The sequence below is a fragment of the Acanthaster planci genome, unplaced genomic scaffold (genome assembly GCF_054643075.1).
Source record: "Acanthaster planci isolate LZ-2023a unplaced genomic scaffold, COTS_SCS Contig48, whole genome shotgun sequence".
Classification (NCBI taxonomy): Eukaryota; Metazoa; Echinodermata; class Asteroidea; order Valvatida; family Acanthasteridae; genus Acanthaster; species Acanthaster planci.
This window is the reverse complement of record NW_028257672.1, coordinates 22,736-48,825: the sequence shown is the minus strand read 5'-3', so window position 1 is coordinate 48,825 and position 26,090 is coordinate 22,736. Positions and strand designations below refer to the sequence as shown.

Sequence of the window (26,090 nt, the reverse complement as noted above, 5' to 3'; positions counted from 1 at the left end):
GTATTTTAATCACAAGCTTGGTTGCTTTCCTGATGACCGAATCGAGGGCAAAAGTCCCAAGGTCTGGTAATTTCCTTCTTTTTTTTTTTTTATTCAAGTCTGCTGCAGCGTTAGCTCGCTGCAGCACTGCAATCGATAAGTCCAGATTGAATTGTGTGCAATAATGTCAAGTCATTTGAACCACAGACAGCCTTGGTTCATCTCCTGTTTCACTCTAAGAACCGGTTTATCTGGCCTCGTAAAATTTGCTGAAATTTTTTTTTTGCCTTCCTGGCCATTCGGTCGGTTGATGAGATTTATGGCAACAGCATGTTCTGACAATTCTGCGCTGATTCCTATGCTCTACAAAATCCACCAATTTCTTAAAGATGGTCTTGACTACAAGCTACATGTACTTATTCTTTCACATCGGAACGATTATTGGTACGTGTACGGTATGCACGTTGCTCTCTCCAGAAGTACTGATTTGAAGATTATTTGTGTCATTATGAAAGATCCTCTTTTATTATGAATATGATGTACATGTATATGTACATGTACATGCCGAATGTGGAAGTTCCTGTCAGACATCACTGTCAGACATTTTCTGACCATTTCTTGTATTTGTCCAAACAAAAGCAAATGTTGCTGGATGAAATTGTTTGTTTATTTTTTGTGCTAATGACATTTAAACTATGAGGGAGTGTTCTTACATGTATGTGACCTTGCTACGGTACATGTTATGATGTACCTACCAGAGGGTGATAATGGCAGAACCGCAGTGACCATGCTTGTTCATTTTGTCCATCCACTGAACTCCATGCTCTGCACATGCATAGGACGTATTCTTGGAAGCCTGGTGTACAATTTTTGAAGGCTTGATTTGCGTAGATGTTTTCAGTTTGTGGGAAAAAAGATAAGTGCTAGAGCTTGATTTGATGCCTATGGTACCTTGCAGGGAATTATGAAGTGTATTACAAGTCCCTGATTGTGCCCAGACTATGGCACCAAACCAACAAATGGGCTTGGAAAGACTATTACATATAACTTTGGTTGTACATTTACACTTGAATGAATGTCCGTGCAGTTAACTGTCTCATGTACACAGTTACATGTACATTTGAACAGTTTGAGTGGGTTATAACCTGTTGACAAGCTGATGTGGTTTTTATGATGCCCTGATAAATTTCAGTTAATACCTTTAATACTTTTGGACGGATCTGTTAAATTTTTCCTGGCAGTTTCATCAGGAAAGCTCAAGTTCATCACGGCGCAGTAAGAAAAGTGGGAAGTTAACAATGTGCTTGTGTAGACTCGAAGATACATGCTTACATTGTACACGTACATGTGTATTTGCCACATTTCCAACTTGCATTCTGGACCAGTGAGGAGTGAATAAACCAGCATTCCCTTGGAACCTATACCAACCCTCTATCCCAAAAGAAATATGCACTTACTTCACATCATGTTGACTGCATGGATAGTGGCATGTTTTCTTGGCAAACCGTGCAAACCATTGCACATGTACGTTCATAGGGGTGTGCATTTATGGATATTTTAGAACTGGGACCCATCTTATGTCAATAACAGGTACCTGGGTACCCTTAAAATATAAAGAACACTTAACAAATGGCATTGTGCGCAATGCCGGGGACCCTTTGCCCCAAACGGCTCATTTTTCGTACGTAGGAAACAGCACATTTTTCTAAAGGTTAGAGGGAATTTCTCCCACCTTTTTAGTAAATGAAATTGTTACCTTCTGTTTGTAACAAAATAGTTCCATTGATCTCTGAACCGCAGTTGTGACCACGGGACCGAGCTTTTCAGCAGCACAGTGATTTTTCTGCCTTTCTCTCTTAAAGTTCACATACATTTTATGTGTGGAATTTGGGGGAGGGGAGTTATGAGTACCTGACCCCCCAAAATGGAACCGGGATCTAGGTACCCAGGACAGGCCTACATACTAGACTGACCTGCACCGTGAATTCTACCCAAATACCTTGTCAATTACCTGTACCAAGTGATAATGCATGTAAATGTACATTGACAGCTACGGTGGACAGTGCGGCAGATTGGATGCAGGCACATGCATGCTTTTCCCATTTTGAAGTCCCTCAGCTATCATGCTGCCTTGTAATGACTTGAGGATTCCTTAATTGGCGGAAAGATTCTCTCCTAACCCCAATGTTGTTGACATTGCATTGATTTCATGCATGTACATGTATGTAGTCTTTTTTTTTTTTTTTACATACGTGGGCATTGTCAGTAATTGCACACCGTGTCCTTGAGCACTTGTCATTCTCACATACATGTATACAGTCAGGGCAAACACATCATTCGCCTTATCATCCAAAGGAGGCTGCCAGTGTGTTCTGAGTTCAGTTGACAAACCTGTCAATAATTCACCTGCATTATATTAGCACAGGACCTGCTGTGAGGCTGTGAGAACATGGTAAATAATAGAGACATACAGTACCTGTACAGTACATTAGTTTCAGAACTGGAATTTTTTATTTCTTTCTTTCGGGGGGGGGGGTTGAGAAGCTCGCATTCGATGAGTGAACAAAGGCCCTGTGAACATGTAGGGTTACTGCTGAGCACTGATGGTTGTTGTCCTTGGAACTCAAGGGACCAGTGAAAGCTGCTCTCAAGCAAGGAATGGTTGGAGAAAATCTGGCCATAATTTCCTCGGAGTTGGGGGAAAAAATGAGAAAGCACCCTGTTCAGTAAGTGCTTGGTTTCTGCGGGAGGACCATTGCATATCATGTTGGACTTGGGGAAGCAGGAAACAAAATATAACAAATGAAGCTCTGAGGTGCTGTCGCCTAATTTTGTTCTCTCTGTTGAGGCATAAAACGGCCGCAGGATTCATTATGCTGGCGTGCACCACACTGAGAAATGGAAATTAAATTTCAATTGATCTAGGGGCCAACTTGAATGAAACCCGCACTCTGTTAGACCCTGCAGAGAAATGAATAAGCAGTATGCTTTAATTCCGTTAACATCTTTTTTGTACCCGCACAAATTCTCATGCATGCACTCTTACCTCCTTGTCACAGAAAATTGATTTAACATTCAAATTATGTGTTTTTTTTTCCTTGTGAGCTCTTCTAACCAAGTGTTTCTTAAAATTCTCCCCCCTCGGTTTTCAAAGAGATGTTTTTACATTCTCAAAGGAATTGAAAAAATGTAGTGGGAGCAATATTTTTGCTTCTCATTTCAGAACTGCAGTACAAGAGTTTTATTCATAAACGGGGATACGTGAAATTCAGTTGCTCTACGTGTACATGTAGGTCCAGCAGAGTTTTCTGGTTGGAACTATTCCTCAAGACCATTGCACTTTGGTGAATGTACTGTTGTACACTACGAGCTCTGCTAATTCTTTTGGAGCATTGATCTATTGATCAGCTCACATAGTTAAGTGTGTATTTGGGTCTCCCGGTTGATGAACCAGTTAATTTTTAGAACTGAAATCACAAAAAAGATAGGTTGGTCAAAAGGTCGCTCTTCAAGTGAGAGAAAAGAAGTGCATCCTGTGCGCATAGTGACTCCTTCAAAAGCCTGCCGGCTCAGGTTACCCAGGTTCTGTAAAACTGTGTCGCATTCAACCCCACCTCTGCACTCTGGCGGGATAAGAAACTAGATCCCCCTCTGATGTTGATCACATGTATGCAGAGCTGAGACGAGTGGCCATCGATTTCTGGCGGGGACAATGTTGTCCGTTTGATGCAAATCTTACAGAGTGAGCACACACGGAGTGGGCAGCGTTTAGCCTCACCTAGCCCTGTTGAGGTCTTCCCGTAAATGGATGGCGGTCCCAAAGTGCGCATTTTCCTAACACCGTAGGATCGAAGTACAGGCTTTGGTGAATTGATCTCTGCTGGCAGTCTTTGGAATACCTCAGATAATATGAGCACGGACACGTACTTGTGAGTTTTTACTTTTTTCATTTCGGGGGGGGGGCATGATAAATGTGCATATATGCGCCTATGGGGGCTCCAGTGCAGTTCAAATATTGCCTGTCACGTAGATGTACATGTAAGCCTCCAGCATATTTATCGTCCTTTACACTCTGTTCTGGAATTTTGCAGCACTAAGATTTGTTGTAAGGATGCTGGCAGGAGTCTTTCTGCCCAGTAGGGAGGCAGTATTGACTTCATTCCTGCCCGGCCACCGATAATTTTTTTCTGCTGCAATGCAAAAAGTAGCAAAAACTGCCACTTAGCAAGTGACATGTACATGTATAGAATACATTTAAATGTACGTTTTTTCATAATAAATGATTAAAAACTCTAGTTTTTCATTGAGAAAATGTGTATGTTTATTCAGTGCTTTTGGCAGTAAGCAGGAATGGAACTGTTTGTAATTATTACCCAAGCTGATGACCAAACTGCTAAATGTATTTCAAAAGAAATTTTTTTAACCACTCTGATGTGACGGGTTATGGTAATAGTAGGTACATGTATGTTATAAACAACTCAACGACTACATGTTCGTGTATCTGCCTACCCAAATAACCCGGTTTTCCTCTTTGGAATGGAGAAGCAGTTGCATCTGTGTGTCACGTCTTAGGACAATCACCGCGGTGATCCGTTGGGTTGTTGCTGTAAACCCTTATTCTGAAAAATGAATGACCACACAGTATCCAATCTTGCATGTCTCCTACTTCTTGGCCTGCGACGCTCTGCCAAAGAATCAAGTACAGTGTACATGTACCTGTACTGTAGATACATGTACCTGAAGATTCCACTTGGTATGAGATGGCCTGTCACAAGAAATATTCTGTGGAGCATGAGCATGCATTTGAAAAAAACGAACCAAACAACAATTTTATTTCCAATTATGACAAATGTAGGTTACAGAGGTTGATACTTCATATATTTTGTTTTTCTTTATTTGTTAATGCCATTTTAGATATTTCTGGGGAACTGATTGAAGTTGGAATCCTTTGTATACACTCCATTCTTGTGTGTCTTTACTCTCTTGTATATGCTGACAAACATGCCGACAAAGCGAGGAACAAATCGAAAGTGCTAGAATTGAAGACAAGAACTGTCATCATCCTGAACACACAACCATCTGATACAAATAACTGCATACTACGTCACCACCGCTCGTGGGCGTCTGTCACCAAAGCCACCCGAAACTCCCAGCCCAAAGCGTGGAGAACCTTAACGAGCAGTAACGAGATCTTAATGGGGTGTTTAGTATTCACAGCCCGGGGGGGGGGAGGCTCAAACATCAGAGTAAGCACTAAAACCCAAGAGGTGCTGTGAGAATCGTTCATCCAGACCGGCTAACCTTAACATTTTTTTTTCCTCTGGTTGTTACCAACCAGCCATTTATGGTTTGCCATGTGGACCCGACTCGCTTTGGCACAGCAGTTCTGTTGAGAAATAGCCAATCTGACCAGGCCCCTGTGATCAGGAAACACCAAGCGGTCTCCCCTCCCCTGCCCCTCCCACTGTGCTCAGACTGCAGTAAAAATGAGGAGGATTTTACAGCGCCTTGCAGGGCCTGTGCACACTGAGCATCCTAACAATGTCAGTGCATTTCAGACTCACAGATGGAATCGCAGTCTCTGTTTTCTAATTTTAGAGCTGCAAATACAGCCCTGAAATTCCAAACTGAAGGTGCGTACATGTGTGTCGAAGTCTTTTTTTTTCTTTTGTAGTTCACATGCCTCAGAATTGAGATTGTGGTTTTTCACCGAGTTCTCTCTGTTGACTGGATATTTGCCCATGCGCTTTAACTATTACAATATAAATTTATTTGTGCTAACTCACCAGATGTCAACATTCTTTTTTTTTAGCAACCTTGGAACAAACATGCTTTGTTTAACATTTTCAGCCCGTCTGTATGTACAAAACATCTGCAGAATTTATGAACAGATGTGTGGTGCATATGTACTGGTATGGTACATCTTACTGAAAAGTACTCGTACTTACAAAGTGTGCAAAGACCTGTATCTGAAAGTACATTGATCAGATCAGCAGTACACACAACAACATACAGTACTTCAACAATGTTTATGTTACTCGCCAGTGTGTTGAAAAGTCGAACACAATATTGAAATGCAAATACTGGTATCTATCGTAATATAAACACCAGCCAATGTTGAACTCATAACTCATTCTTTGTTTCAATGCCTCTCTGAACATCTAGGATAATGTTTCTGAAGTACACTGTACCATCTCACGACTAGGATATGACTGACAGTGTTTCGTCTGTTTTTTTGGGGGGGAGGGAGGGAGAAGGTGGCTGGTTTATCATTTCTTTATTTGGTCTGATGGAGGTTTGATGATGATGAACTCTGTTGCTAATGATGCCTTTTGTTTGAATTAAAAGAGCTTTAAATCCCATCTGACAGATTTTAAAACTTGCGTTTGTAGCCACAAGTGCTGGTTGAAACAAAACATCAAAATATGTTGTGAATTTCACAACAATCAGTCAAAATATAAATAAAATAAAAAAGCGGGTAGGAACAAAAAAAAAGCAGGTGGGGATGAGAAGCTACTTTATATTTTTCTTTCAATATTGCTCTGCACCTCTTTGCCCTAAAATGGCAATAATATTGACAAATATGGTAAAAAGCTTGAGAAACCAAATACACGATGTAGAAGACTTGAGTTTTCTTCCCAGTTCCTTGTTTAAAATAGGGAGAGAAAAAGAAACTGAGGGAACCTGTTGACCAGTATTCTTACACAGGAAATTGCTCAACAATTCCCGTGGCAGCTTCTCCTTGACATGCGTGCCATATATTGCCTACATTGAGCCTCTTTTGAGGCTATTAGCCACTAATGGATGGATGCTTCTCTCTGCCACCAATCAATAGCCACTAGTGGAGCTTAACGATGTCTCGCCTCATTGACTGGAGCCAAGGTTTCCCCTGGATTGGATCATAATCGCACACCTTGCCCAGGTCTTATCATGTGGATCCCAACATTCACAGTGTGGAAAAAGTAGTTAAGTGTTGTTGTGAAGGGATGGCATGCATATTTTATGGAACAAGACCTGATTAGCAGCATTCCTGCTGAGCGGGTCGAGGTGTCACTGATATGAAATGACCGGTTAACATTACCCGCAACAAGCATGTTCAGAGTTTCAAGTATTTGTCCTGTCGGATCAGCTTTTCAATGCTTGACATGCCCAGTTCATGGCTGTCATTGAATCCACTGTTTTCTCGCCAGGATCTTATGAACTTCACAAAAGACATTTTGCATCTAGTGCTTCATATGGCAAACCTCTGTCACATCGCTACATGTACATATTCAAAACAATATACTGGTACCCACATGTACCGGTCGCATGCTACCCAGTTGCATTACATAAGAGGTTTTGCCCTGTGGTCTTTTTCTGGATAATGGTAAACCTACAGTATTTGCTGCCAAAATTTATTAACAACAAACATGTGTATGTTCGTGTAGTTCATTGTAAAAGAAAACTGCTGTGACATCCCTAGGAGAAAAAACAAACATTTTTTTTTGTATGGAGGTCTGCAGGTGGGGATTCTTTTAGGATTAGCTGTACTTCTGTTTGTCTTTGTGTCAGCCGATCATGTTTTCCCTCTGGTTTTTGGCTCCCATCTCCGTGTTGAACCACCTGCCCGCATCTGTAGGGCAACACTATGGTGAGTCGGTTGCTCTGCGGCCGGGCAGCCGACAACCGGAAAGTAAAATGCCAACATCCTTGTATTTCGGGTGGCATTGCGCCGGTGCAGGTGCATCGTCAGGCTGCTCGTGGCTGGCCGGATTATTTTATGCCCCCCCCTTGTCGTGGGAGGGAAGCCAGGCTGGGGCCTCAGCAGCAGCGCTGGGGAATCCGTGTAGGGCTGGCAAGAAAACAAGTAGGAGTGGAGCTGACTTTGCAGCTTGAACCAATTCCACCTTCCCCATTTCTAATGACATATGAAAGCTGTGCTTCCTGTTTATCCTCGCTGCTACATGTACGTGTTATTGCCATTAGCTTTCATAAGTGTGTGTATACCGTGCCAGAACAAGCCATTTGTGCAGAATTTGTATCCATACACATGTACATGTACGTGTACATGCACTTGTATGTACATGGATGTACTAAAAACAGGGTATAAGTGATTGGGGAGGGTACATGTATACGAATAGTACGTGTACATGTATATGTAAGTATGTCTTTTATCTGAGATCTCTAAAGCCACTTAGTCCTTCAGTTTTTCACTCCATAGGCCTGAGGGAGATCAAGAGAGGGCGCAATTTTCCTAGCAGCGGAGGCTTCTTACATGTGGAAGGGAATTGCACTTCGCTGGTTCATTATTAACCAATATGAAGTGTGTGCGTTGCAGCCGCATTGCTTCCAATGAAATGAACACCCCCCTTTAACATGGCTCTTTTCAACTGATGACGGGATGCATTTGCTCAAGGAGTATGGTGACTAAGTTTTCAGTTGGCCAAGTATCTGCACACATGTATACTAAACTCAAGACTAGTACATGTACATGTAGGCCTACCCAGCACAAATGTGTACAGTGGTTAGTTTCTGGTGTGAAGTTACAGGTACCGGTACATCTATAGTGCTTCAGATTTTAACCGTAAATTTGGCCGTTATGGTATTTATGTAGAGTGACATGTATACTGAGAAGTTGCCGTCATGACGTGCAGTAATGGATTTTTGTGATTGAATAAAAAACTTGCACATCTTTAGGGAAAAAAAGTCACCTCTCAAGTAAATGTCCATCTACACATGTAGATATAGTTAAGTTCAACTATCTCACCAGCAAGTTATTGCATCAGTAGCAGAATTTACAGTGTCTGTGTGTGTTCTCGTTTGTTAAAAAACAGTCCAGTCTCCCTTGTCCCAAAGGTTCAGCCAGCAGTGTTTGATTTTCGCTTATTACCCTCACACACTTGCCCCTGTAGAGCCTCTGTGTTTTTATTGGGGTATCGAAGAAACACAAGATCTGCCTGGCAATCACGTCTAATGTTTTTTTTTTTTTTGCTGTTGAGGCTGTACTAATGCGTGTCACCGCATCAGGGCCCTGACTTTTCTGGGGTGGAGTTTGGAGACTGGCTGCTTGAAACCTTTGATCAATATTTACTGGATGAGTCGTGCACTCGCTAACATGACACATCATCTGTTTTTATTAGAGTAAGAAGCTACAGTTGTAAGTACTAGTACATGTACGTACTCATAGGTGCTCCAATAGCATGCCTATTAGAGGAAGTACCGTACATATACTCTGGGTCTTTTGGTTGTTCAATTTATGAAGGAGAGAGGAATTTACCTGTAGGCCTACATGTACGTACTTCCAGAAAAGTATTGATAAAAAGGCCCCTTGGCATGTCATGAAATTATATTTTGGATTGCCGGTGCGTAACCTATGGTACTGTACATATTCAGGTATACATGATCAATCTTGAACAGATTGCCATTATTAAAATCCCAGCCCCTGGTTTTTGAGGATATTCCTGTCATTTCTAATATCAAAGGTACGAGTTGAATCGTTCCTTCTGTGGGACAGGGTGTCAGTGTCTCGCATTCAAGTAAATAAACGTGCCCTCGTGCACATATTGATGTCCCACTCACTCTCCAGCAGAAGTTGCAGAGCAATTTTTTTTGGGTTCATTCTTTTTGTCGCTTCAGGCCGGGTAGTCTTGAAAGCCTTAGCTTTTGAAATAGATCCAGCACTCGAAATCCGCGGCCCTATTTGCGCCACCCGATTTGCGAAACTGAAACTTGCCCAGCTCAGATACCCCGAGCAGTAGAATTTTAATGAGGACTTAAGTGTATTGTGATAAGATACAATGCTTGCAATTAATACCAGCAACTTCTTCACATATGGCGCTCTATTAGAAGTAAATGTGCGTACACCTGGTAATTGGGAGACAAACAATCTAACAAGCTTACAGTTTAGCTTTCAGTGTTTAGAAAATTAAAAAAAAAACCAATACCAGCAAATAAAAACAATTATGTGGAATTTGTGCTGAAAGTACATGTAACATATTCATACTTATGTACTAATCTAAGGCCTTTTGTATAATTTGCTTTTTTGAAAACAACACTCATATGTGCATGTACATAAATCTTTTGGAAGATTTTATTTTAAAATCTTTGACAAGTTGTCATTTTTGTAGATGTTACCCAGAACATGAAGATGATACTCTTGCCTCCTGAATTGATCAAGCTGTCAGCAGTCCAGAATGTCACTGATTGACATAATTATAATGCCTGTTCTTATAGCATATTTAATAACTGACAGAGATCTCAATGCACTTTTTATTATTATCCCTGCACAGAGGGATCACAATTAAACATTCCAGAAATCATCTCAGCTCCCTGGGGAATATACTAGCTGATGCTGCTACATGTCAGGTGCAAACAGCTAAACATAACCATATCTTCCCTCACAGGTATTAATTTACTCTTGGGTGGAGAGGGGCACATAGGTGTAACTTTAGTGACTTGCCCAAGATCGGAACGTGTTGCCACCAGCTGGATTTGAACCCCCGACCCTATGATCAGAAGCTACATACAAACCCTAACCACTAGTTCACACGCCTCCATATATACAAGTACATATATGCAGAATGACAATTGGGAAGCCATTAACATCATCTTGTCTCCTTATTCTGGTCTTCAAATCAGAGAGCTGACAGCATCACAAGTGATATGGGAATGAGGCTTCCTTCAGGCTTCTACTCTTCAGTCATCTTGCTGTTTATCCCTCCTATGCCTTCCTTCCTAATCTGTCCTGCCACTAGCCTGAGGGGAAATGCTACCCGAAAAGCCATGGCTTGCCAAGTGACCACTGTGCTTGGAAATGTCATAATGGGCCACTTTAGGATGGGGCTTTTAATTGAATTTTGGCGTGGACGTGTTTGTTCTCACAGTTTCTCAGCCCAGCCAGGAAGCAGCTATAAAACACAGCAAGCACTATAAAAAGGAGATTCACAGTAAAGTAATTGAAATCACGTGTCACTGCCTAGAAAAAATTTTGCAATTAAAAAAAAAAGACAAACCCTGGGTCCCCACTCTAACAAAGGGTCAGTATAAGCCTAATTGCGTTTGACTTATTCAATATAAATTTTCTAACTGCAGATGCAGAAATGATCGGAATTAGTTGAATGTATGGATATTAGGTTTGTGCGAAATGAAATAAAAAGACCCCGTCCTTTACTTGAAGTACTCCTCCCTCACCATAGGAGAGACAATTTGTTGGGCATTGTTTAATCTGGGCTGTAAATTCCAATTTAAATCAGTCGCACCTGCTCAGGGCATCCTGAGCCAAACATAAACCATTCTGCCCAGACAGTGATTCCCCCCAAGGGGCAATTTTGTTTAAAAGCATGCCATCTCCTGCCCCCCACATTGGATTGAACTTCCATGACACCCATGTACATGTATGTCATTCCTTAAGGTGCTCAACACCTGTTCGAAGTAAATGACATTGAATTCCCTCCACCCCTGATTCCCAGTTTCTCCCCCCCCCTCCCACTGTCTGGGTCTCTGACGTGGGCTTTCGACCCTAAATATTACACCTCATCAATTCCCCAAGGTAGGCATTCAGTGGACCATTGCTGTGGGTTACACAGATAAACAAGAGCGTAAGTTCAGAGTAAATTGTTTCACCTACCAGTCACGGCCTGACCCTGAGGATTACACTGCATGTACTTACTTGCAAGTAATTACACTACATGTACATGTACTTATCATACACCTGGTACCCCATCTTACATAGCCGACCCACCTTTCACCCTGTCCAACACAAATAATCCTAATAGTGTCGCGTGTGTTGACGTGGAGTCAAAGCATTGAACCTTCTGGAGCAGTCGACCAAGCTTACATGTAAGTTCAGGATCAGAAACCAGATTCTCTTAGTTGTGTTTTGTGCTACCCGGTTCTTAAGATGCCACTCCCTTCAGTGAGTCAAGTAACTGAGGTAAGCATTGAGCCACCCACTCCCTCCTTTTTCAGGAGCCAAGGGAGGTTGGATGGTGGGAACGAAGGTTAAAAGCTTGAATTCAAGGCTTGCTCTGTATTACCTAACTGAACATCTACACTGTAGGTATACTTAATGTGGCAGTGGATGTGGGAAGAATTGTGGCTTGTATACACATACACAAACTGTTTTACAAAGGATTCCTTTTGACGGTGTTTGATGGTAACTTTTGTTGGGATCTTCTTGATAAATTTTAATGCATGGCTTTATTACATGAATGTATACCCGACACGTGTCCATGTGCACTTGTAGAGTCTACGTGGATGTATCTGAATATCTTGAAGTTTATGTTGGTCATGTTTGACCACTTGAAACAGCTTATATGTGAGACCATTCATTGATCCATCTTTTGGTTATCGTTCTCTGCTTCTCCCACGCCTCCGGCCCTTTTGTTCAATGTCACCCCTCCCTCCCCAGTGCACTGAGTGGTTTAAAACCATATTTTACCCAGACATCAGCAGATATCAGGACAATAAAGGGTCCGAATTCCTAAAACTACATCAAACATGTTTAAACATCATCTCCAAATACAGACAGCTAGGTTGAAAAGATCTAAACCGCAAAATTCATCGAAATGGTCAAAAACGGGAGCAAAATCTGAAAGAGGGCGCTTCTTATGCATAGCGCCCTCTTCGGCTATGTTTGCATAAAGGTTTGCACTGTTCGTTCTGCTGTACCGGTGCGGTATTAAAACTCTCTTTGTTGTTGATTTGGGGTTAAATAAAGATTAATTGAAGGTTTCAGCAATTTGCAAAAGCATGTTTTATGGGTGCTTTTTGTTTAATGTATGTTGGTTTCGTACCCCAATTTAAAAGCCAGTCAAATAAATTCTGAAATAAATGGTTGAGTTTACAGTTTTCTAATTACGTCTTCATGAAATGAATGAAATACCTGCTGGAGTTATTTTTGCTTTATCAAAGGAAGTAATTAAACGGCGCATCTGCAAATTGCCTTTTGCCAACATCATTAGTTTTTTTCTCTTTATGTCATATAAAACCGAGTAACTGAGTTTGGCAAACTCCATTTTCCACTGCTTCTACTCGCAACTCATCTAATATCGTGTCCATTCGCCGGGTTCCACTTCGTCTAGGGGATTAACTCTCGGGCGAGTGCAAACATCAGCTTCATCCTTTTTGGACAAGCCTCTGCAACCGTAATTGATGATGTGTCATTTGATTTGGAGACGGCTGATTTTCAAAATTAGAAATAGTTCATCAAAGAAAATTTGTTGAATGCTAAGGGGGGCAGTGACTTGTTGGGTTTAATACATTTCTCCCACAGTGCTTTTAGTTGCTTGGAAATGTACAGTTCGGTAAACTTTCCCTTTAGGTTGTAGTCTGCTATAATTTCTCCAGCAATGATAACAGTCTGGCCCCTTGTGCGCGATCCATCCTGTGTTTACGTATTTATTCCAGATCGTTAGAGAGTTCCATCTTCCTGGCCATTGAAGACAGAAAAATATGAAATATGTAGCTTTGCAAGTTGAGGTTTTTTTTCAAGGAGTCGGATGGCTATATGTGGGTTGGTTTTAGGTGGGAAAAGTTCTGGGAAATAAAGGTCTCTACTGAGTTATGATAAAGCCATTAATTGTCTGCTCTACATCACAATGACAGCTGAGTGACCTTTTTTTTTTTGACTGGACAAAAATCAGTCAAAGTTGCAAGTACCGGTGTATCTGGCTTCCCCTGAGAAAGTACGTCTGGTTGGCTAAAGATAAGTGTTTACTTTTTTTTCTCTGGTCAAATACTGTGCTCCATTCCGGTCAAGTTTATAAAAAAAATCAAACTTTGTTCGTTAGTAGTTTTATTTTGGCAATACATCCAACATTCCATGCAGTCAGGGGCAAATTATCCTTATTTCATCGCAATTGGGAAAGTAAAGCACAACTCAGATTTCACTTCGTCAAAAATTTAACTGGCTCTGACACTTTATTATACAATGCGATGACATAAACCTTGCGGGATCGGAGAGAAAAATGTACGGCACATGTCGCTGAATTGTGTGGACTATTCATGTTAACAGAGGGCACTTGTTCGCTTGCGATTAACAATATATTTAGAGAAAACATCGATCAACATTTCATCTTGTACGGGTGTCAGGGGCATTTTTGCAAATTTACTACAATTTTACCTTGACAAGGCATATTTACTCTCTTGATATGTGACAAATTTATGGCATTTTACCATGGGTGCTAGAAGGTACTCTTCAAAATGTGTTACCGTAAATATTTTTAAACAGATGTATTTTGTGCTATTTTAGTTGACTTTTTTCAATGTCATGTTACTGTATCATTCAAGAATCGACCCACATCATACTCTACACCATTTAGAACCATTGAAACAAAATGTGAATCTTTTTTATTTTCTACTCGTGTTAGCTTATACATTAAAACTGTTATATCTCAGAAACAGAGCATGAAATTTCAAAATAAAGTTTTGTACACTTAAAACTGGATTTTTGGACTCCAGTGAAGAGGCTTTTGTTAAAAATTGAAAAATATAAATCAGACCGAATGTCTGGGTCTTAAACCACTGTGTACTCCTCACCGAGTGTTCACGCACATCATGCCATCTCACCGGGCTTCACAGTCCCTGGTCCCACTGACCTGTCATTGATCCCAGAGGCATCTCTCCAAGCCCCAGTGGCAATCGATCTACCCCTTCCACCTCCCCTCCCTTCCCCACCCCCAGTACACGATATGTTGCCCTGCTGTGCTGCCAGTGCCATTTCCTGTGAGACGCAGTAAGGATGCTGTGTGAATATGTGGTCGGAATGTGGATCATATGTCATCGGTTGCTTGAGGATGATATCAGCTGAACGGTCCCCTTCGGATTGTCAGTTGACTGTAGAATGGTGTCAGTAAAACTAGACTTAGGCTGTGATGTTAGCTTTGTAACTGTAGAGATACATGTATGCGTAGTTTTCACATACACTGCACTGTATGTACTGTACATGTACTGTGCTATGAAGTGTCATACCATACATGCGTAGTGATAATTTGCTGTATTGGTGTCACGCATTACTCTGAAAGTACTAATTGGTACATGTATGTACTCAGTATTCATGCTGCTCAGCACAAGTTCTAAGTGATTCCTTGGCAACAATAGAGGTCAGAAGTTTATGGATTCAGTGAAATAAAGAGAGTGCTTGATAAATGTAGACACGATCACCAAATGGAATCAACTGTTAGTTTGCAGGGAACTGTGTCGAGAACTGTCGGTAGAGTTACATATAAGTGAAGATGTGAATGCTTCCTTTACCTGGAAAAAGTTTGATTACTACATTGTACATGTAGGTGTGTATGTATGTACATGTACGGTACATGGCTTTGTCAAGTTCGCTTGTGTTCATGATGTTTGGGAAATAGCCTCTGGAATTTTTTTTCACCAATTTGATACAGCTGATGTGCTTTTCTGAGGGCATTGACCCTTGCATATTTTTACTCAATTTTTTCCCCCCAAGGAAAGTATTTGCAGCCATCTTCCTACGAGTGTCCCGTCACCAGACCCCGTCCACCACCCGCATCATGTAAAATGATCCTTTCTGTTGTCCATTCTGTCCACTTCTGTGTATGCACTTCTATATAAAACGTGCAACCTCGAGGAAAGCTAAGTTGTTTAACCAGGACCTTAAGAGTAATCCAGCCCTTTGAGGTCACAGTAGTCAACTTAGACAAGTCCTCTCTGAAATTACCCTTGTGTTTTAACCTTTGTGGCACACTGGGCACTGCCAGGTTGGAGTTCAGGATCTTGCAAACTCTCTGCTGAAGGTAGTCAAGTCATTATCCAATCAGCTGTCAGCACTCGTATCATACACATGAAACCAGTACCCAAAATGCTACTGTTTATAGTCCACAGGTACCTGCAGGCTAAATTAATTTCACCACTTGGAGTTTGGGGCGGGGATATTGTCTTCCACGACTGACGTCTTTATTGACGGTTTGATGTCCCTTTGGCAAGCAGAAAAGGTGGGGGGAAATCTGGCTTTTAGTGAATGGAACACGTCAGGAAATTTATTGTGCATGAGTTGCCGAGATTGCTTTTATATTGCTGGCCTTAGCTAGCAGGGAGATAAAGGAATGATATTATTCGGATTTGCCGCCAGCTCCGAAGTAAGCCCAACAACTTTGCTGAAGCGCTCCCTTTGAAGCAAACATTTCAAATATCCGTATCATGGGCTAAAGGGAGGCAATGGTGGAGGCCTGTGGCTGTGAATCTGACTTAATAAATGACACCCTTATTGGAACGTCAATAGTGATTGGTTTAAACAGGATCCATCCATCCACTTGGTACTCACTTGTTAGTGATACTATCTTATGGGTTTTTCTTTTGTAAACATGGATTGTCATTAAATTAAAGCTGTTTGGCTTGGGCCCAATATTACAAATCTCATGCTCCAGTTACGTGTAATTTGGATGTGAATCTTTTTGTTTCACCCAGTCATTTGTTCTTGTAACACGAAGCCTTCAAGGTTTTCTTTCTCCCGCCCAGGAAAAGGGTTAGTGGGTTTTCTTCATTCAAGCCTTAGATAGTACTCTTTCCCCTTTACTGTTTCTTTTCTTTTTCAATTTTTTCCTCTCGAACAAGACCAATTTTGAAAGGTTATTTACTGCCTAATTTTGTAGCCCCAAAGTACATGTTATTACATGTAAGTACAGAAGCTCGCTGCAGCACATTCTCAATCAGGTACATGTAATACCATAACACATATTGGCCCTGTTCTGAACAAGGGCTATTCTCTGTAGAAGTCTTGGTAGCAGTGGTGGTTAGTTGAATCAGCTAACGTGTACATGCGCATGTACATGTACATGTACCTCCTGTTGCTCTGTACGCCTCTGCATTGTACAGGTGTAATGTACAAGCTCGCCAGCTTAACTCATTCACTATTCAGATGTAATGATGGCAGTAGATTGGCTGTTCAGTGCTTAAGTACTGATACATTTACATGTACTACACTGTATGTGCATGTAACTTTTTTTACTGACATGAGAAATCATTCATAATGTCCTTTTGTATACGTGTACGGTGTACCGGTGCCACAGCTTACATTGCCTCACAGGAAAGGCCAAGATATGGATACATGTTGAAGGCCATGGGAGATGCATCGCCGGAAAGGGCTGTTTAAAGGAGGGGGGGGGAGATGGCTTGATCTGCATGATTGGACAGTTGGGAAAACAGGTGAGGCTTGATGCAGAGCAATTTTAACTGAATGGGGTGGGATCTGGGGAATCTGGAGCGGGGTTGTTGACCGGACCACGTAGTGCAGTGCTGGGCACGGCTGCAGGCTGCCAGTGGCAGGAGCCACATTATGGTCAGCTCACTGTCTCATCTTGCCTTGCTGGATAATGAAATTGATCAAGAGTGTCTCCAGAGTTCAGGTGTCTTGTTTAGTCTAATTCAAACATGAGAGTTAAAGTCCCGTAAGCATACATGGAACAAGTCGGTATAGGATGTTGCCTGTGTAACTTGAATTGTATGGCATTCTGCTGTTTACGTGCAAAGCTAGGAATAGACCTTTACTTTACTTTACTATATACTTTATTCTTTAATCAGGCCTGTTGAATCTCGTACATGTAGCTAGACGGAAACCAAAGAGGTAAAAGGCAGGGATAGTATGCAATTCGAAATGGCAGGTCTTAATACAGTTATGATCCTTTTCTTCAAACTGCTCTTGTCAAACTTCCCAATCAGTTTCCTGTTTCGGTAATCCCTTCCGGTCGCCTCCAGCTTGTAAGTCATCAACACCCCGGCCTGGCAGTGTGGCACCTTGCCCGCCACGCCTGAATCATTCATTGGCAGTTTCCTCCCTGCTCTTGCAGTGTACCCTCATCAGAGCCCATGGATTTTAGCACCCTGACACGTGGTCAGCGAGGCACACAGACCACATCTCCTAGGGGAATGGACCTACATGTTCAGAGTCAACCTTGCCTAACATAAGTTATTTCCATCCATAGCACACCCTCACAACTGCTTGACTTTCTATCTCTTGTTTCTTATTGCTTAACATTACATATATATACCAAATTTCTCATCACCGCTTCCCCTGTTGTCAGCACTTGCATCATCTGTGCATCTTCCACAATTCATTTTTCCTTCTTTTTTTTTTTTTAAGTAAGGTTTGTTTACTTTTGTACTGTAGATGAACCATTACATTGCATGAGGTTAGAATGGGGCCAAACAGTAAAACTCAGCTTTCAGAATGACTTGCATGTACACAGGTACATGTGCAGGTACATAGATGTACATGTACTTGCAATACTAAGACAGAGTTGACACCTTTGATATCCACATGTAAATCTGCCCTTATCATTGGCATCTTCTCAATTACCTCCGCTTTGACATACATGTATACATGTACATGTATTGTAGGTGTTAGTCTTAATTTGTTACCCTTGACTTAGCATGCAGTCAGCCTTCCTACAGGTACATGTACCTGATGAATGTACCACAGGCCGACAACTGCAACAAGTGCACAAAACTCTCAGACTGCAGCCTTGTTCAATTTTGCAGGTATCTGTTCCTCAATTTCCACACCCCCCTTCCACACTTTTTCGTTCGGGTATGCTTTGCAAACATTGACTTGGCTCCTGGTCAAGGTTGGCCTCTCAAGGCCTTATCTCCCTCCACTTTAAAATTCCATTGTGGCGGTTAATTGCCTGCGCGTTCTGCATCAGTAATCCCCACTGCCTGTCCTCAACGATCAGTTCGTGGTCACCAAGGTAATGCTTCAGTAAGAAGTTGACTAAGCATTTATAAGTGGCAGTATTTAGGGAGGGTGTTAAATTGCCATTTCACACCTCCAGCACAGCTTGCTGAGGAGCCTTTTTCAATATTACGCTTCGCTTCGCTTCGTGTGGAGGATACCTCTGTCTGCTGGAAAACTCCCAGTGTGGGCTCAAAATCAAGTAAGCTTTCCATCTTTATTTTGTAAATGTGTGAGGGGGTGCTTGGCTTCCATGAAGACTACATGTACATGTAACACACAAACGTGTACATGTATACGTGTACACTGTACATGTGCTGTATGTACCGTAAAAATATCAAATACATGTGCAGTATGCAGAAATAGTGTACTGCTTTTGTGTATATGTAATGATGTAAAATATGCAAAAAGACCCACACATACGCGCGAACAACCCCCGGTTTTACAGCACCCCTGTTTCAGACCTTAACCAATTTTTCTCAGGTGTACCGTTCTTTCATCCACTAGGTTTTACGGCATCACACGCTCCATGGGTGTACAGCACATGTACTGATGCATGTGTGGCACTTGCGTTATTGACCTCACCACTGTTATCAACCTTCCAGACACGTGGCAGGTGTCACAACTCCCAAAATTGCTCGTTTGACAGCAGGTCACAAGTAAAATGAGCAACATCCAGGATCTACCGGTACACACATACTTTGTATGTGGATAAACTGGCAACAGTGATGGATTTATGTAGAAATTGTGTCTTCTCAATCAAAAACTTGACAGTTTCACCTGTAATTTTAAGGTTTTGTAGGCCATTGAACTACTTTAGTATGTGTAGAGGATGCCATCATACGTTGCTCGATGGAGAAAGGGCATGCCAACTTATGGAAATGTTCATAAAACCCAAAATTAGATTTAAACTAAAAACTTGTCAACAAATGACACGGGTACGCAAGAAAAAGAGTGGAGTAAGGAGAGTTTTTCTGTGTCTAGTGCAATGTTGTTACCTCTTCAGAGTATTTGCCACCATGAGAGTTGAGCAGTGTCAGACTACGGACTTGACTCGGGCTTCTAATCCTTCTTTCGTATGCTCACATTGACGCATTGTTATCACAACCCAAAAGCTGTAGCCTGGAGTCCCCTGCAATTACCTGCATGGCGTCTCTCTGACGTCAGCCTTTCAGGAAACCTGAAAGGCTGCGTTATATATGTGACCTGCTCTGCAAAAAAGGGTTTTCAGTCGCACAGTGCCAGAACGTGTAATGGCCTGTTCTATTTGGAGAGGGCAAAATTTCCTTTAAAAATGTGATTTTGTGTTTTTTCCTTTAACAGCTTCTGTAATATTTATTTTTAGAATTTGTGACTGCAAACATGGATACTGATGAATAAAGATGAAAAATTAATCATTCAGTAGGAAATCCCACCATATACACTGTAACACTGTGTTTCCAGGCGCTACACTTTATGAGCTTTTTCTCAAAAAGTACTTTTAATAAATCTGAAAATGGGGATATACAAATGTCTATATACCGGTATCTCCAGAACACAGCACACTACAGGGGTCATTCATATATCAAATCATAGCTTTTGATGTACAGAATCCAGCCATACATGTGTATAAAAATTTGTAACCTGAATCTGGCTTAGTACCCATTTTTCTACAGCTGGTCACATATGGCTGTTGCATAAATTTGATGACAAATATTGTTGGGCACATTTGTGGTTGATGTAACCTAATCTGGCAATTGGCAGTGTTGTGTCGGCTTCTTTGACTTAGAATTTATCAGTACTGTGCATGGAGGATTTTGGAGGCTAAATTGGTGATTGATTTCTCCATCTAATGTTCACCATGTTGTAAACAGTACATTGCGCGTCCCATCTGCTCCAGCCGATTTTGAATTTGGTCCATCCAGTGTCTAAACTTTTGTGACTGACATTAACCAGTCTGCAGTTGTTGCACATATATCGCAAATGTGTGTAAGCAGCTTTTTGGTTGCGAAAATTCAACTGTAGGCTAAGCGATATTTGGCTTTCACTCTGAGACATTTCCTCTTTTGCACCAGTGTAACCACTTACAATTTCTGTCTGTGTTGTCTGTCTGTGTTCCATCCCCCCAACCAGCGTTTGAGGTGATGTCCACGATATGATACGAGTTTCTTTGTGGTGCATTGTTATGTCAAATGAAAGGATCGCTTTGAATGAATAAATTGCTACTCAGTGCATGAATACATGTCTCAATAATTACATGTAGAGTCAGCCCGAAGCACACGGCTCGAATGCTCACCGAGGATTGTGATTCTGTCTCTTGGATAACTTGGTAATTGTCAGCATTCCCTGACCTTGAGATTTTACGGTAACATGTAACAGTACTTGCTTGCCAAATATGTCCACATACTTTCTACTTTTAAAACTGGATATTTGTGATATTTTGCTCTTTCTTTCTGTTTCTAGTCAATCCTGTATACACCGGTAATTCTTACCAGTGTATGCACATGTTCCAGGCCACACAATACAATTTATAAATATTTTTATGATTATTACATAAATCTTAAGCAGAAGAAAGTACATGTATCGGTATGCTGTACTGGTGGATACATGTGTGTAGCCTTTACAATGCTTTCATTGTTGATTTTAAATGGTTTCACTACCAAGTACTTTTCAATGTTGTGTGCTTAGGGTTTGAACAGAGGAATACCAGTGAGAAACGTCGAGGGCCTACAGATGTAGTATGTACTGTACACAAGCGTGTACATTTGTTTGTCCATATCCATTAATTACAAATTGATCTGGGCACCTGCACAGGAGTGTAGTCAAGTCGGGCATGCTTCGGGCTGCAACTGTTGACAGGGAGGAAACTGTTTTTGCAAGACCCCTTGGGACGCGGTCATTTGCCTGCATGCTCCACAGCCTTCCTTGGGCCTTCCTTGGGCTGACAGCAGCGGTGTAAACTCTCATGACAGATCACACAGTACCGACCGACTGATTAGTATTGCACGCTAATGCCCCCCCCAATTGATTGAGTCAACATCGCTCCAAAAAAGTGCCAGCTCAATCCCGAGCCAATTAGATTAATATTTAGCCTTTTTTTCTTTTAGGAGAGGGGGCATTTGTTTGTTTGGTTGTTTTTTTTTCCCCTGATGATAGGGTAGGTGATTTGAGAAGGTATGGTTTTCCCACCCACTACAAGCATCAGCAATGCTGCCTCTTTTGAAGAGGATTGCTCACGAAGCCTTGGCGCTTCACATTTATGGATTGCTTTCGAGGGTATTTTGTCAGGGAAAGTATTTTGTAAGTGCATTGCTGTGTGTCTTGGCCAGGAGGGGATATTTGTGTACTTTTCATGTATAGGCTGTTCAGACATGTGCAAATACACTGACCAATTGCCTCAATAAAGGAGGGATCATATTTGGAGAAGTGAAGGGGGAAACCTGTCCTGTGTGAGTATGTCAAACTGAAAGGAAAGAAGCGACTGAATTTATCTGCGCACAGTGGAAATCTCCCAGTGCCTTTATCATTGAAGTTGTTTAGGAGGGTGAGTTGCTCTCTGATCCCTTATGGAAGAGACTCTGTGGAGGTGTTTTCCTTTGGATGGGGATTTTGGGCAAGGAAACTTTCAGGCCATTTTTCTCTGTTGGATATGTAGAATTTTTTTGTTGGGTGGAGGAATAGGGGAAGGAGTTGAGTTAAGAACATCTCTGTCTTATACCAGTACACACTTGAAACAGACATACACACGTAACAGTGTGTATGGTTATTTCTTTAATGGCTTTCCAATATGGGCAATTCACAATAGTGCGCCTCCAAGAGTTTGCAACGCGCATCCAATGTGCGGAATCTGTCGACCCAATGCGTGTTTGGAAAGGGTCAACAGATTTCTTGCATTGTGATTGGTCAACGTGTTGCATACTCTTGGAGGTGCACTATTGTGAAACGCCTGTATTAAGAACCATTAGCAAATGTGAATGTTATGTGGTTGATGTTTTCCTTTTCATAGAGTGTCACGTGTGGCATAGTGCACTACTTTAATTTCCAGCCAAAACGGAGGAGAGTCATGACAGTTATCATTCTGTGACCAGTGCATTTCAAGTGTACATGTACAATACTGCACACATACATTTTACCCCCTTCAATTTTAATTGCATTACATATGCTGCCTGGCTAGACCCGCCACCATGTAGTTCCTCCCAATCCAAGTCTGTGATTGTCTGGGCTATTTTGACACCTTGTGCCAGGTAAAGGCGCCGTAAGGTCATTTCTCTGTTGATGTGGCAAATGCTGAGCCTGTACCTGGCGTAACATACTCCAAGTCAGATTTGAAGTGAGAGCATTACCTGAATTAGTCATACATCATTGAGAGTATAACCTATTCCCCCCCCAAAAGCTATTGATGGCAGAGACAATCCCGACCAAAGTGTAACTGATGCAGCCAAGGGCTTCATTAAGGAACTCACCACCCGGATCAGATTGAGCAATAAAATCATCACAGGAAACCACAGGAGGACTGTAAAGACTGGCTCCTGTAACTGCATCATGTACCGGCATAGCGGATGAAAAGATATGGGTGTGCAGTTTATGTGATCACTGACATAGGAAGGAGCAATATTTAGGGGTTGCACTTCCCTTTTTTTCATTGGTTCCTTGCCATGTCAAAGGAATTGTAACTGAGTACCAAGTGCAAGGGGTCTGTTGAAACATTGTCAGGTAACCACACATGCTGTACTCTCAGGCACATGGTACAGGACCTCGGTGTGATCTCCATGGAATTGTAGCTTCATTTCAATATCGACACTTTCCCTGTTACTCTGTTTTATACTCTGAGTTTCTTCCTTTTCTCTCTCCAATTAGGATATTTTGCTGAGGCTGGGCGGAGTCACAAGCTGGGACCAGTTAAGAGAAGCAGTGAGAGATGCCGTAGGAATCACATTACAAAACACAGTGAGTAGCTCTTCCATTCAGAGTTCATTCACAGCAGTACACAAAATGTTGGCTGTCAATTGTATAAACTTATACATGTGTATTTATTTTATTTTATTTTATGGCTGGGACAGTACATGAACGTCTTTCGGTTTATATTTCCAGTGGGGTCTGTTGATATACCAGGTACATGTAGGAGAATGAAGAATGTTCAGTTTTTGAGTGGGTGGGAGGGGAACCCATGGGATCAGGTAGGGACAGAAATCCAATCCACATACTGACCCACAACAGGTGGGAATTGAACCCGGGTCACAGAGATGGAAGACAAGTTCCACTGTGCAAACCTGACTCGCCATGTACATGGACATGTAATTTGTACATGTGTGAATTTCTAGCAAGTGCTTTAATGTCTTCCTGTGTGAATAAGCAATGGCTCAATTGTGTCTGCAGGGACGATAAAGGTATTTGTAACTTGCAACTGCATTCCAACTATGTGTACTTGCCCTGGATAAGAAGTAGAAGTAAAAAAGAAAAAACTTTAATAGAGCGAATGTGCACAAGGAGCTTTTCTGAGAAGAAATACTTGCTGAAAAGAACAAGGGAAGAACTTGCAGTTATGTGCAGCTTATAGGTATTCATCTACAGCACATGAAAGACTGTAAGAAAACAATGTTGTGCCCAGGACTTTTACAATGTTGAGACTGGTGATTTCTCACTGGCAGGCCGGCAGCATTACTTGTACATGAAAGTGGCTTTGGTCTCCTGTCGGTGGTGGTCTTTTTGGTACATGTACTTAATCCCTGCTGAGAAAAAATGTTGCTTTTGTACATTCCCAAACTAAACTGTGACTTTTGCAAATACAGTTAGTTTGCCGTCAAATCCATTTACTGTTGTTAGCAGCTTACTGTAGTTAGTGTCCAGTCCGCCATGTCCACCGGGCGCAAAATAGCACGCGCGTGCTCATGAGCCAGAATTGTATGCGTCCGTACATCCCAGGAATCTGTCTCAAATGTCGCGACACTGAAAGAGGACCACTCAATGATGAAATCAAAGCTCGCTGACATTTCAATTACAACATATTAATCGCTCCCTCCCCCTGAGGATTTTGTGCACCAGATCAGCGCTGATCTCCCCATGCTTGAATTAGGCTTGTTCCATTTACATGTATCTAATCAGTGGTTTATAGTCTCAGGCCAGGCTTGTTATGAACAGTACTTTGATCAAACTACTTTCTTTTGTGTTATTTGATTTGATTTGATTATTTTTTTTTAATAATTTTTGTGTGTGGTTATTTTGAAAGCAAGTCCTTGCCATGTCAGTAACGTCCCCTTGGACATCAAGAAGTGTTTATGCAAGCAGAGCTCTGGTCTTGCGTCACAAACGGAAGTGGTGTTGCGTCAATACTGTTTTCCACTTGTGTGTTTTTTTCTGTTTTTGAAAGTGAAATAAAATCCACATCTCAGAGCTTGCGTAAGGCAAATAAGTGGAGTGGACATAAGTGCTTTCAGTGAGCAGATTCTTTGACAAGGATGGGGTTTCATTTGTGAAAATACTGCTTCAACTGTGGCGAAGTTCACAATTTGTGAACAGATTGTGTGGACAGGGAAACATTGGAGCAGGTGTTAAAATATCAGGATGTGGAGTTGAGCAAACTACAATGTTTGTTCAAATGACATTGATTATCACACAAAATGTTGTAAAAACTAAAGCTTTTGTGATGGGCTGACTGGTTTTCTCACCTTTCTTGGGATCTGTCTCTCTCGCTCTTTTCACAGGAAGACTTGGTGGTATACCTGTCAGACATTGCAACTGGAACATTGGTTAGTCAGGATGGCCTAGCTGGTGTGGTACACACGCTACCCAAGTCAGGCCTTGCAGGGTAGGTATGAGGACCCCAGTAAACTCAACCGAGTGGGTCCGTGTAGGACCAAAAATATTCACCTTTGCACACTGCCTTTTACACAAATCACCTATGATTTTGACTGGCCAGTGCCCCGTGTATTTTCAATCTTACGGTAGCTTGCACAACCTAGGTGTACATATACAAGCACATGCTTGTTGGAGATTTCATACTGAAGCCTATCAAAAAAATCAGGAGAAGTCTTCACATTTGAAATGCAGATTCTTTGAATAATTTCAGTGGGAATTGACAGGGGCCACCGTGCGATAAAATATTTATTGACGTATGACGTGAATTCACCTTTTTACCCGCGAAGACCTGAATGATCAAGGGAACCAGTAGCTCGTCATTTGTCAACCCCGTTGATTCTCATCAAGGAATTTCGACGCACAGAATCTCATCAGAGGGGATGACCTGCTCTTGTCTTGCCACGAGTGCTTCACCCCAGCTGACCAAGTCTGATTGGGGAGCCGTCTGATAATGGTACAGGAGGGTGTGATGGAATGCTTGGAGATAGAGTACAGCGATCTCTGGTCTCATTAATTTTTTTTACAACAGAGGTCATCCACACCAATGGGTATAGGTCAAATGACAAAGCCAGCCAAACTACCCGGCTTCAATTCCCATCAGGGT

General features: G+C 41.7%; 1 protein-coding gene across 5 annotated transcripts in view; it reads left to right on the top strand.

Moving 5' to 3' along the window:
* The window catches only part of LOC147795370 (uncharacterized), a 61,208-nt gene that overhangs the window by 23,121 nt on the left and 11,997 nt on the right, over positions 1-26,090 (top strand). For 3 of the 5 annotated variants that reach the window (XM_087131989.1, XM_087131988.1, XM_087131985.1), the window contains 2 exons: positions 23,489-23,578; positions 25,333-25,436. In XM_087131989.1, coding sequence (XP_086988115.1) covers positions 23,489-23,578; positions 25,333-25,436 — 194 coding nt within the window. Of the gene's footprint in view, positions 1-11,748; positions 11,891-17,029; positions 17,128-23,488; positions 23,579-25,332; positions 25,437-26,090 lie in introns of those variants that run through there. The other 2 variants (XM_087131986.1, XM_087131987.1) reach the window with 2 other exon arrangements.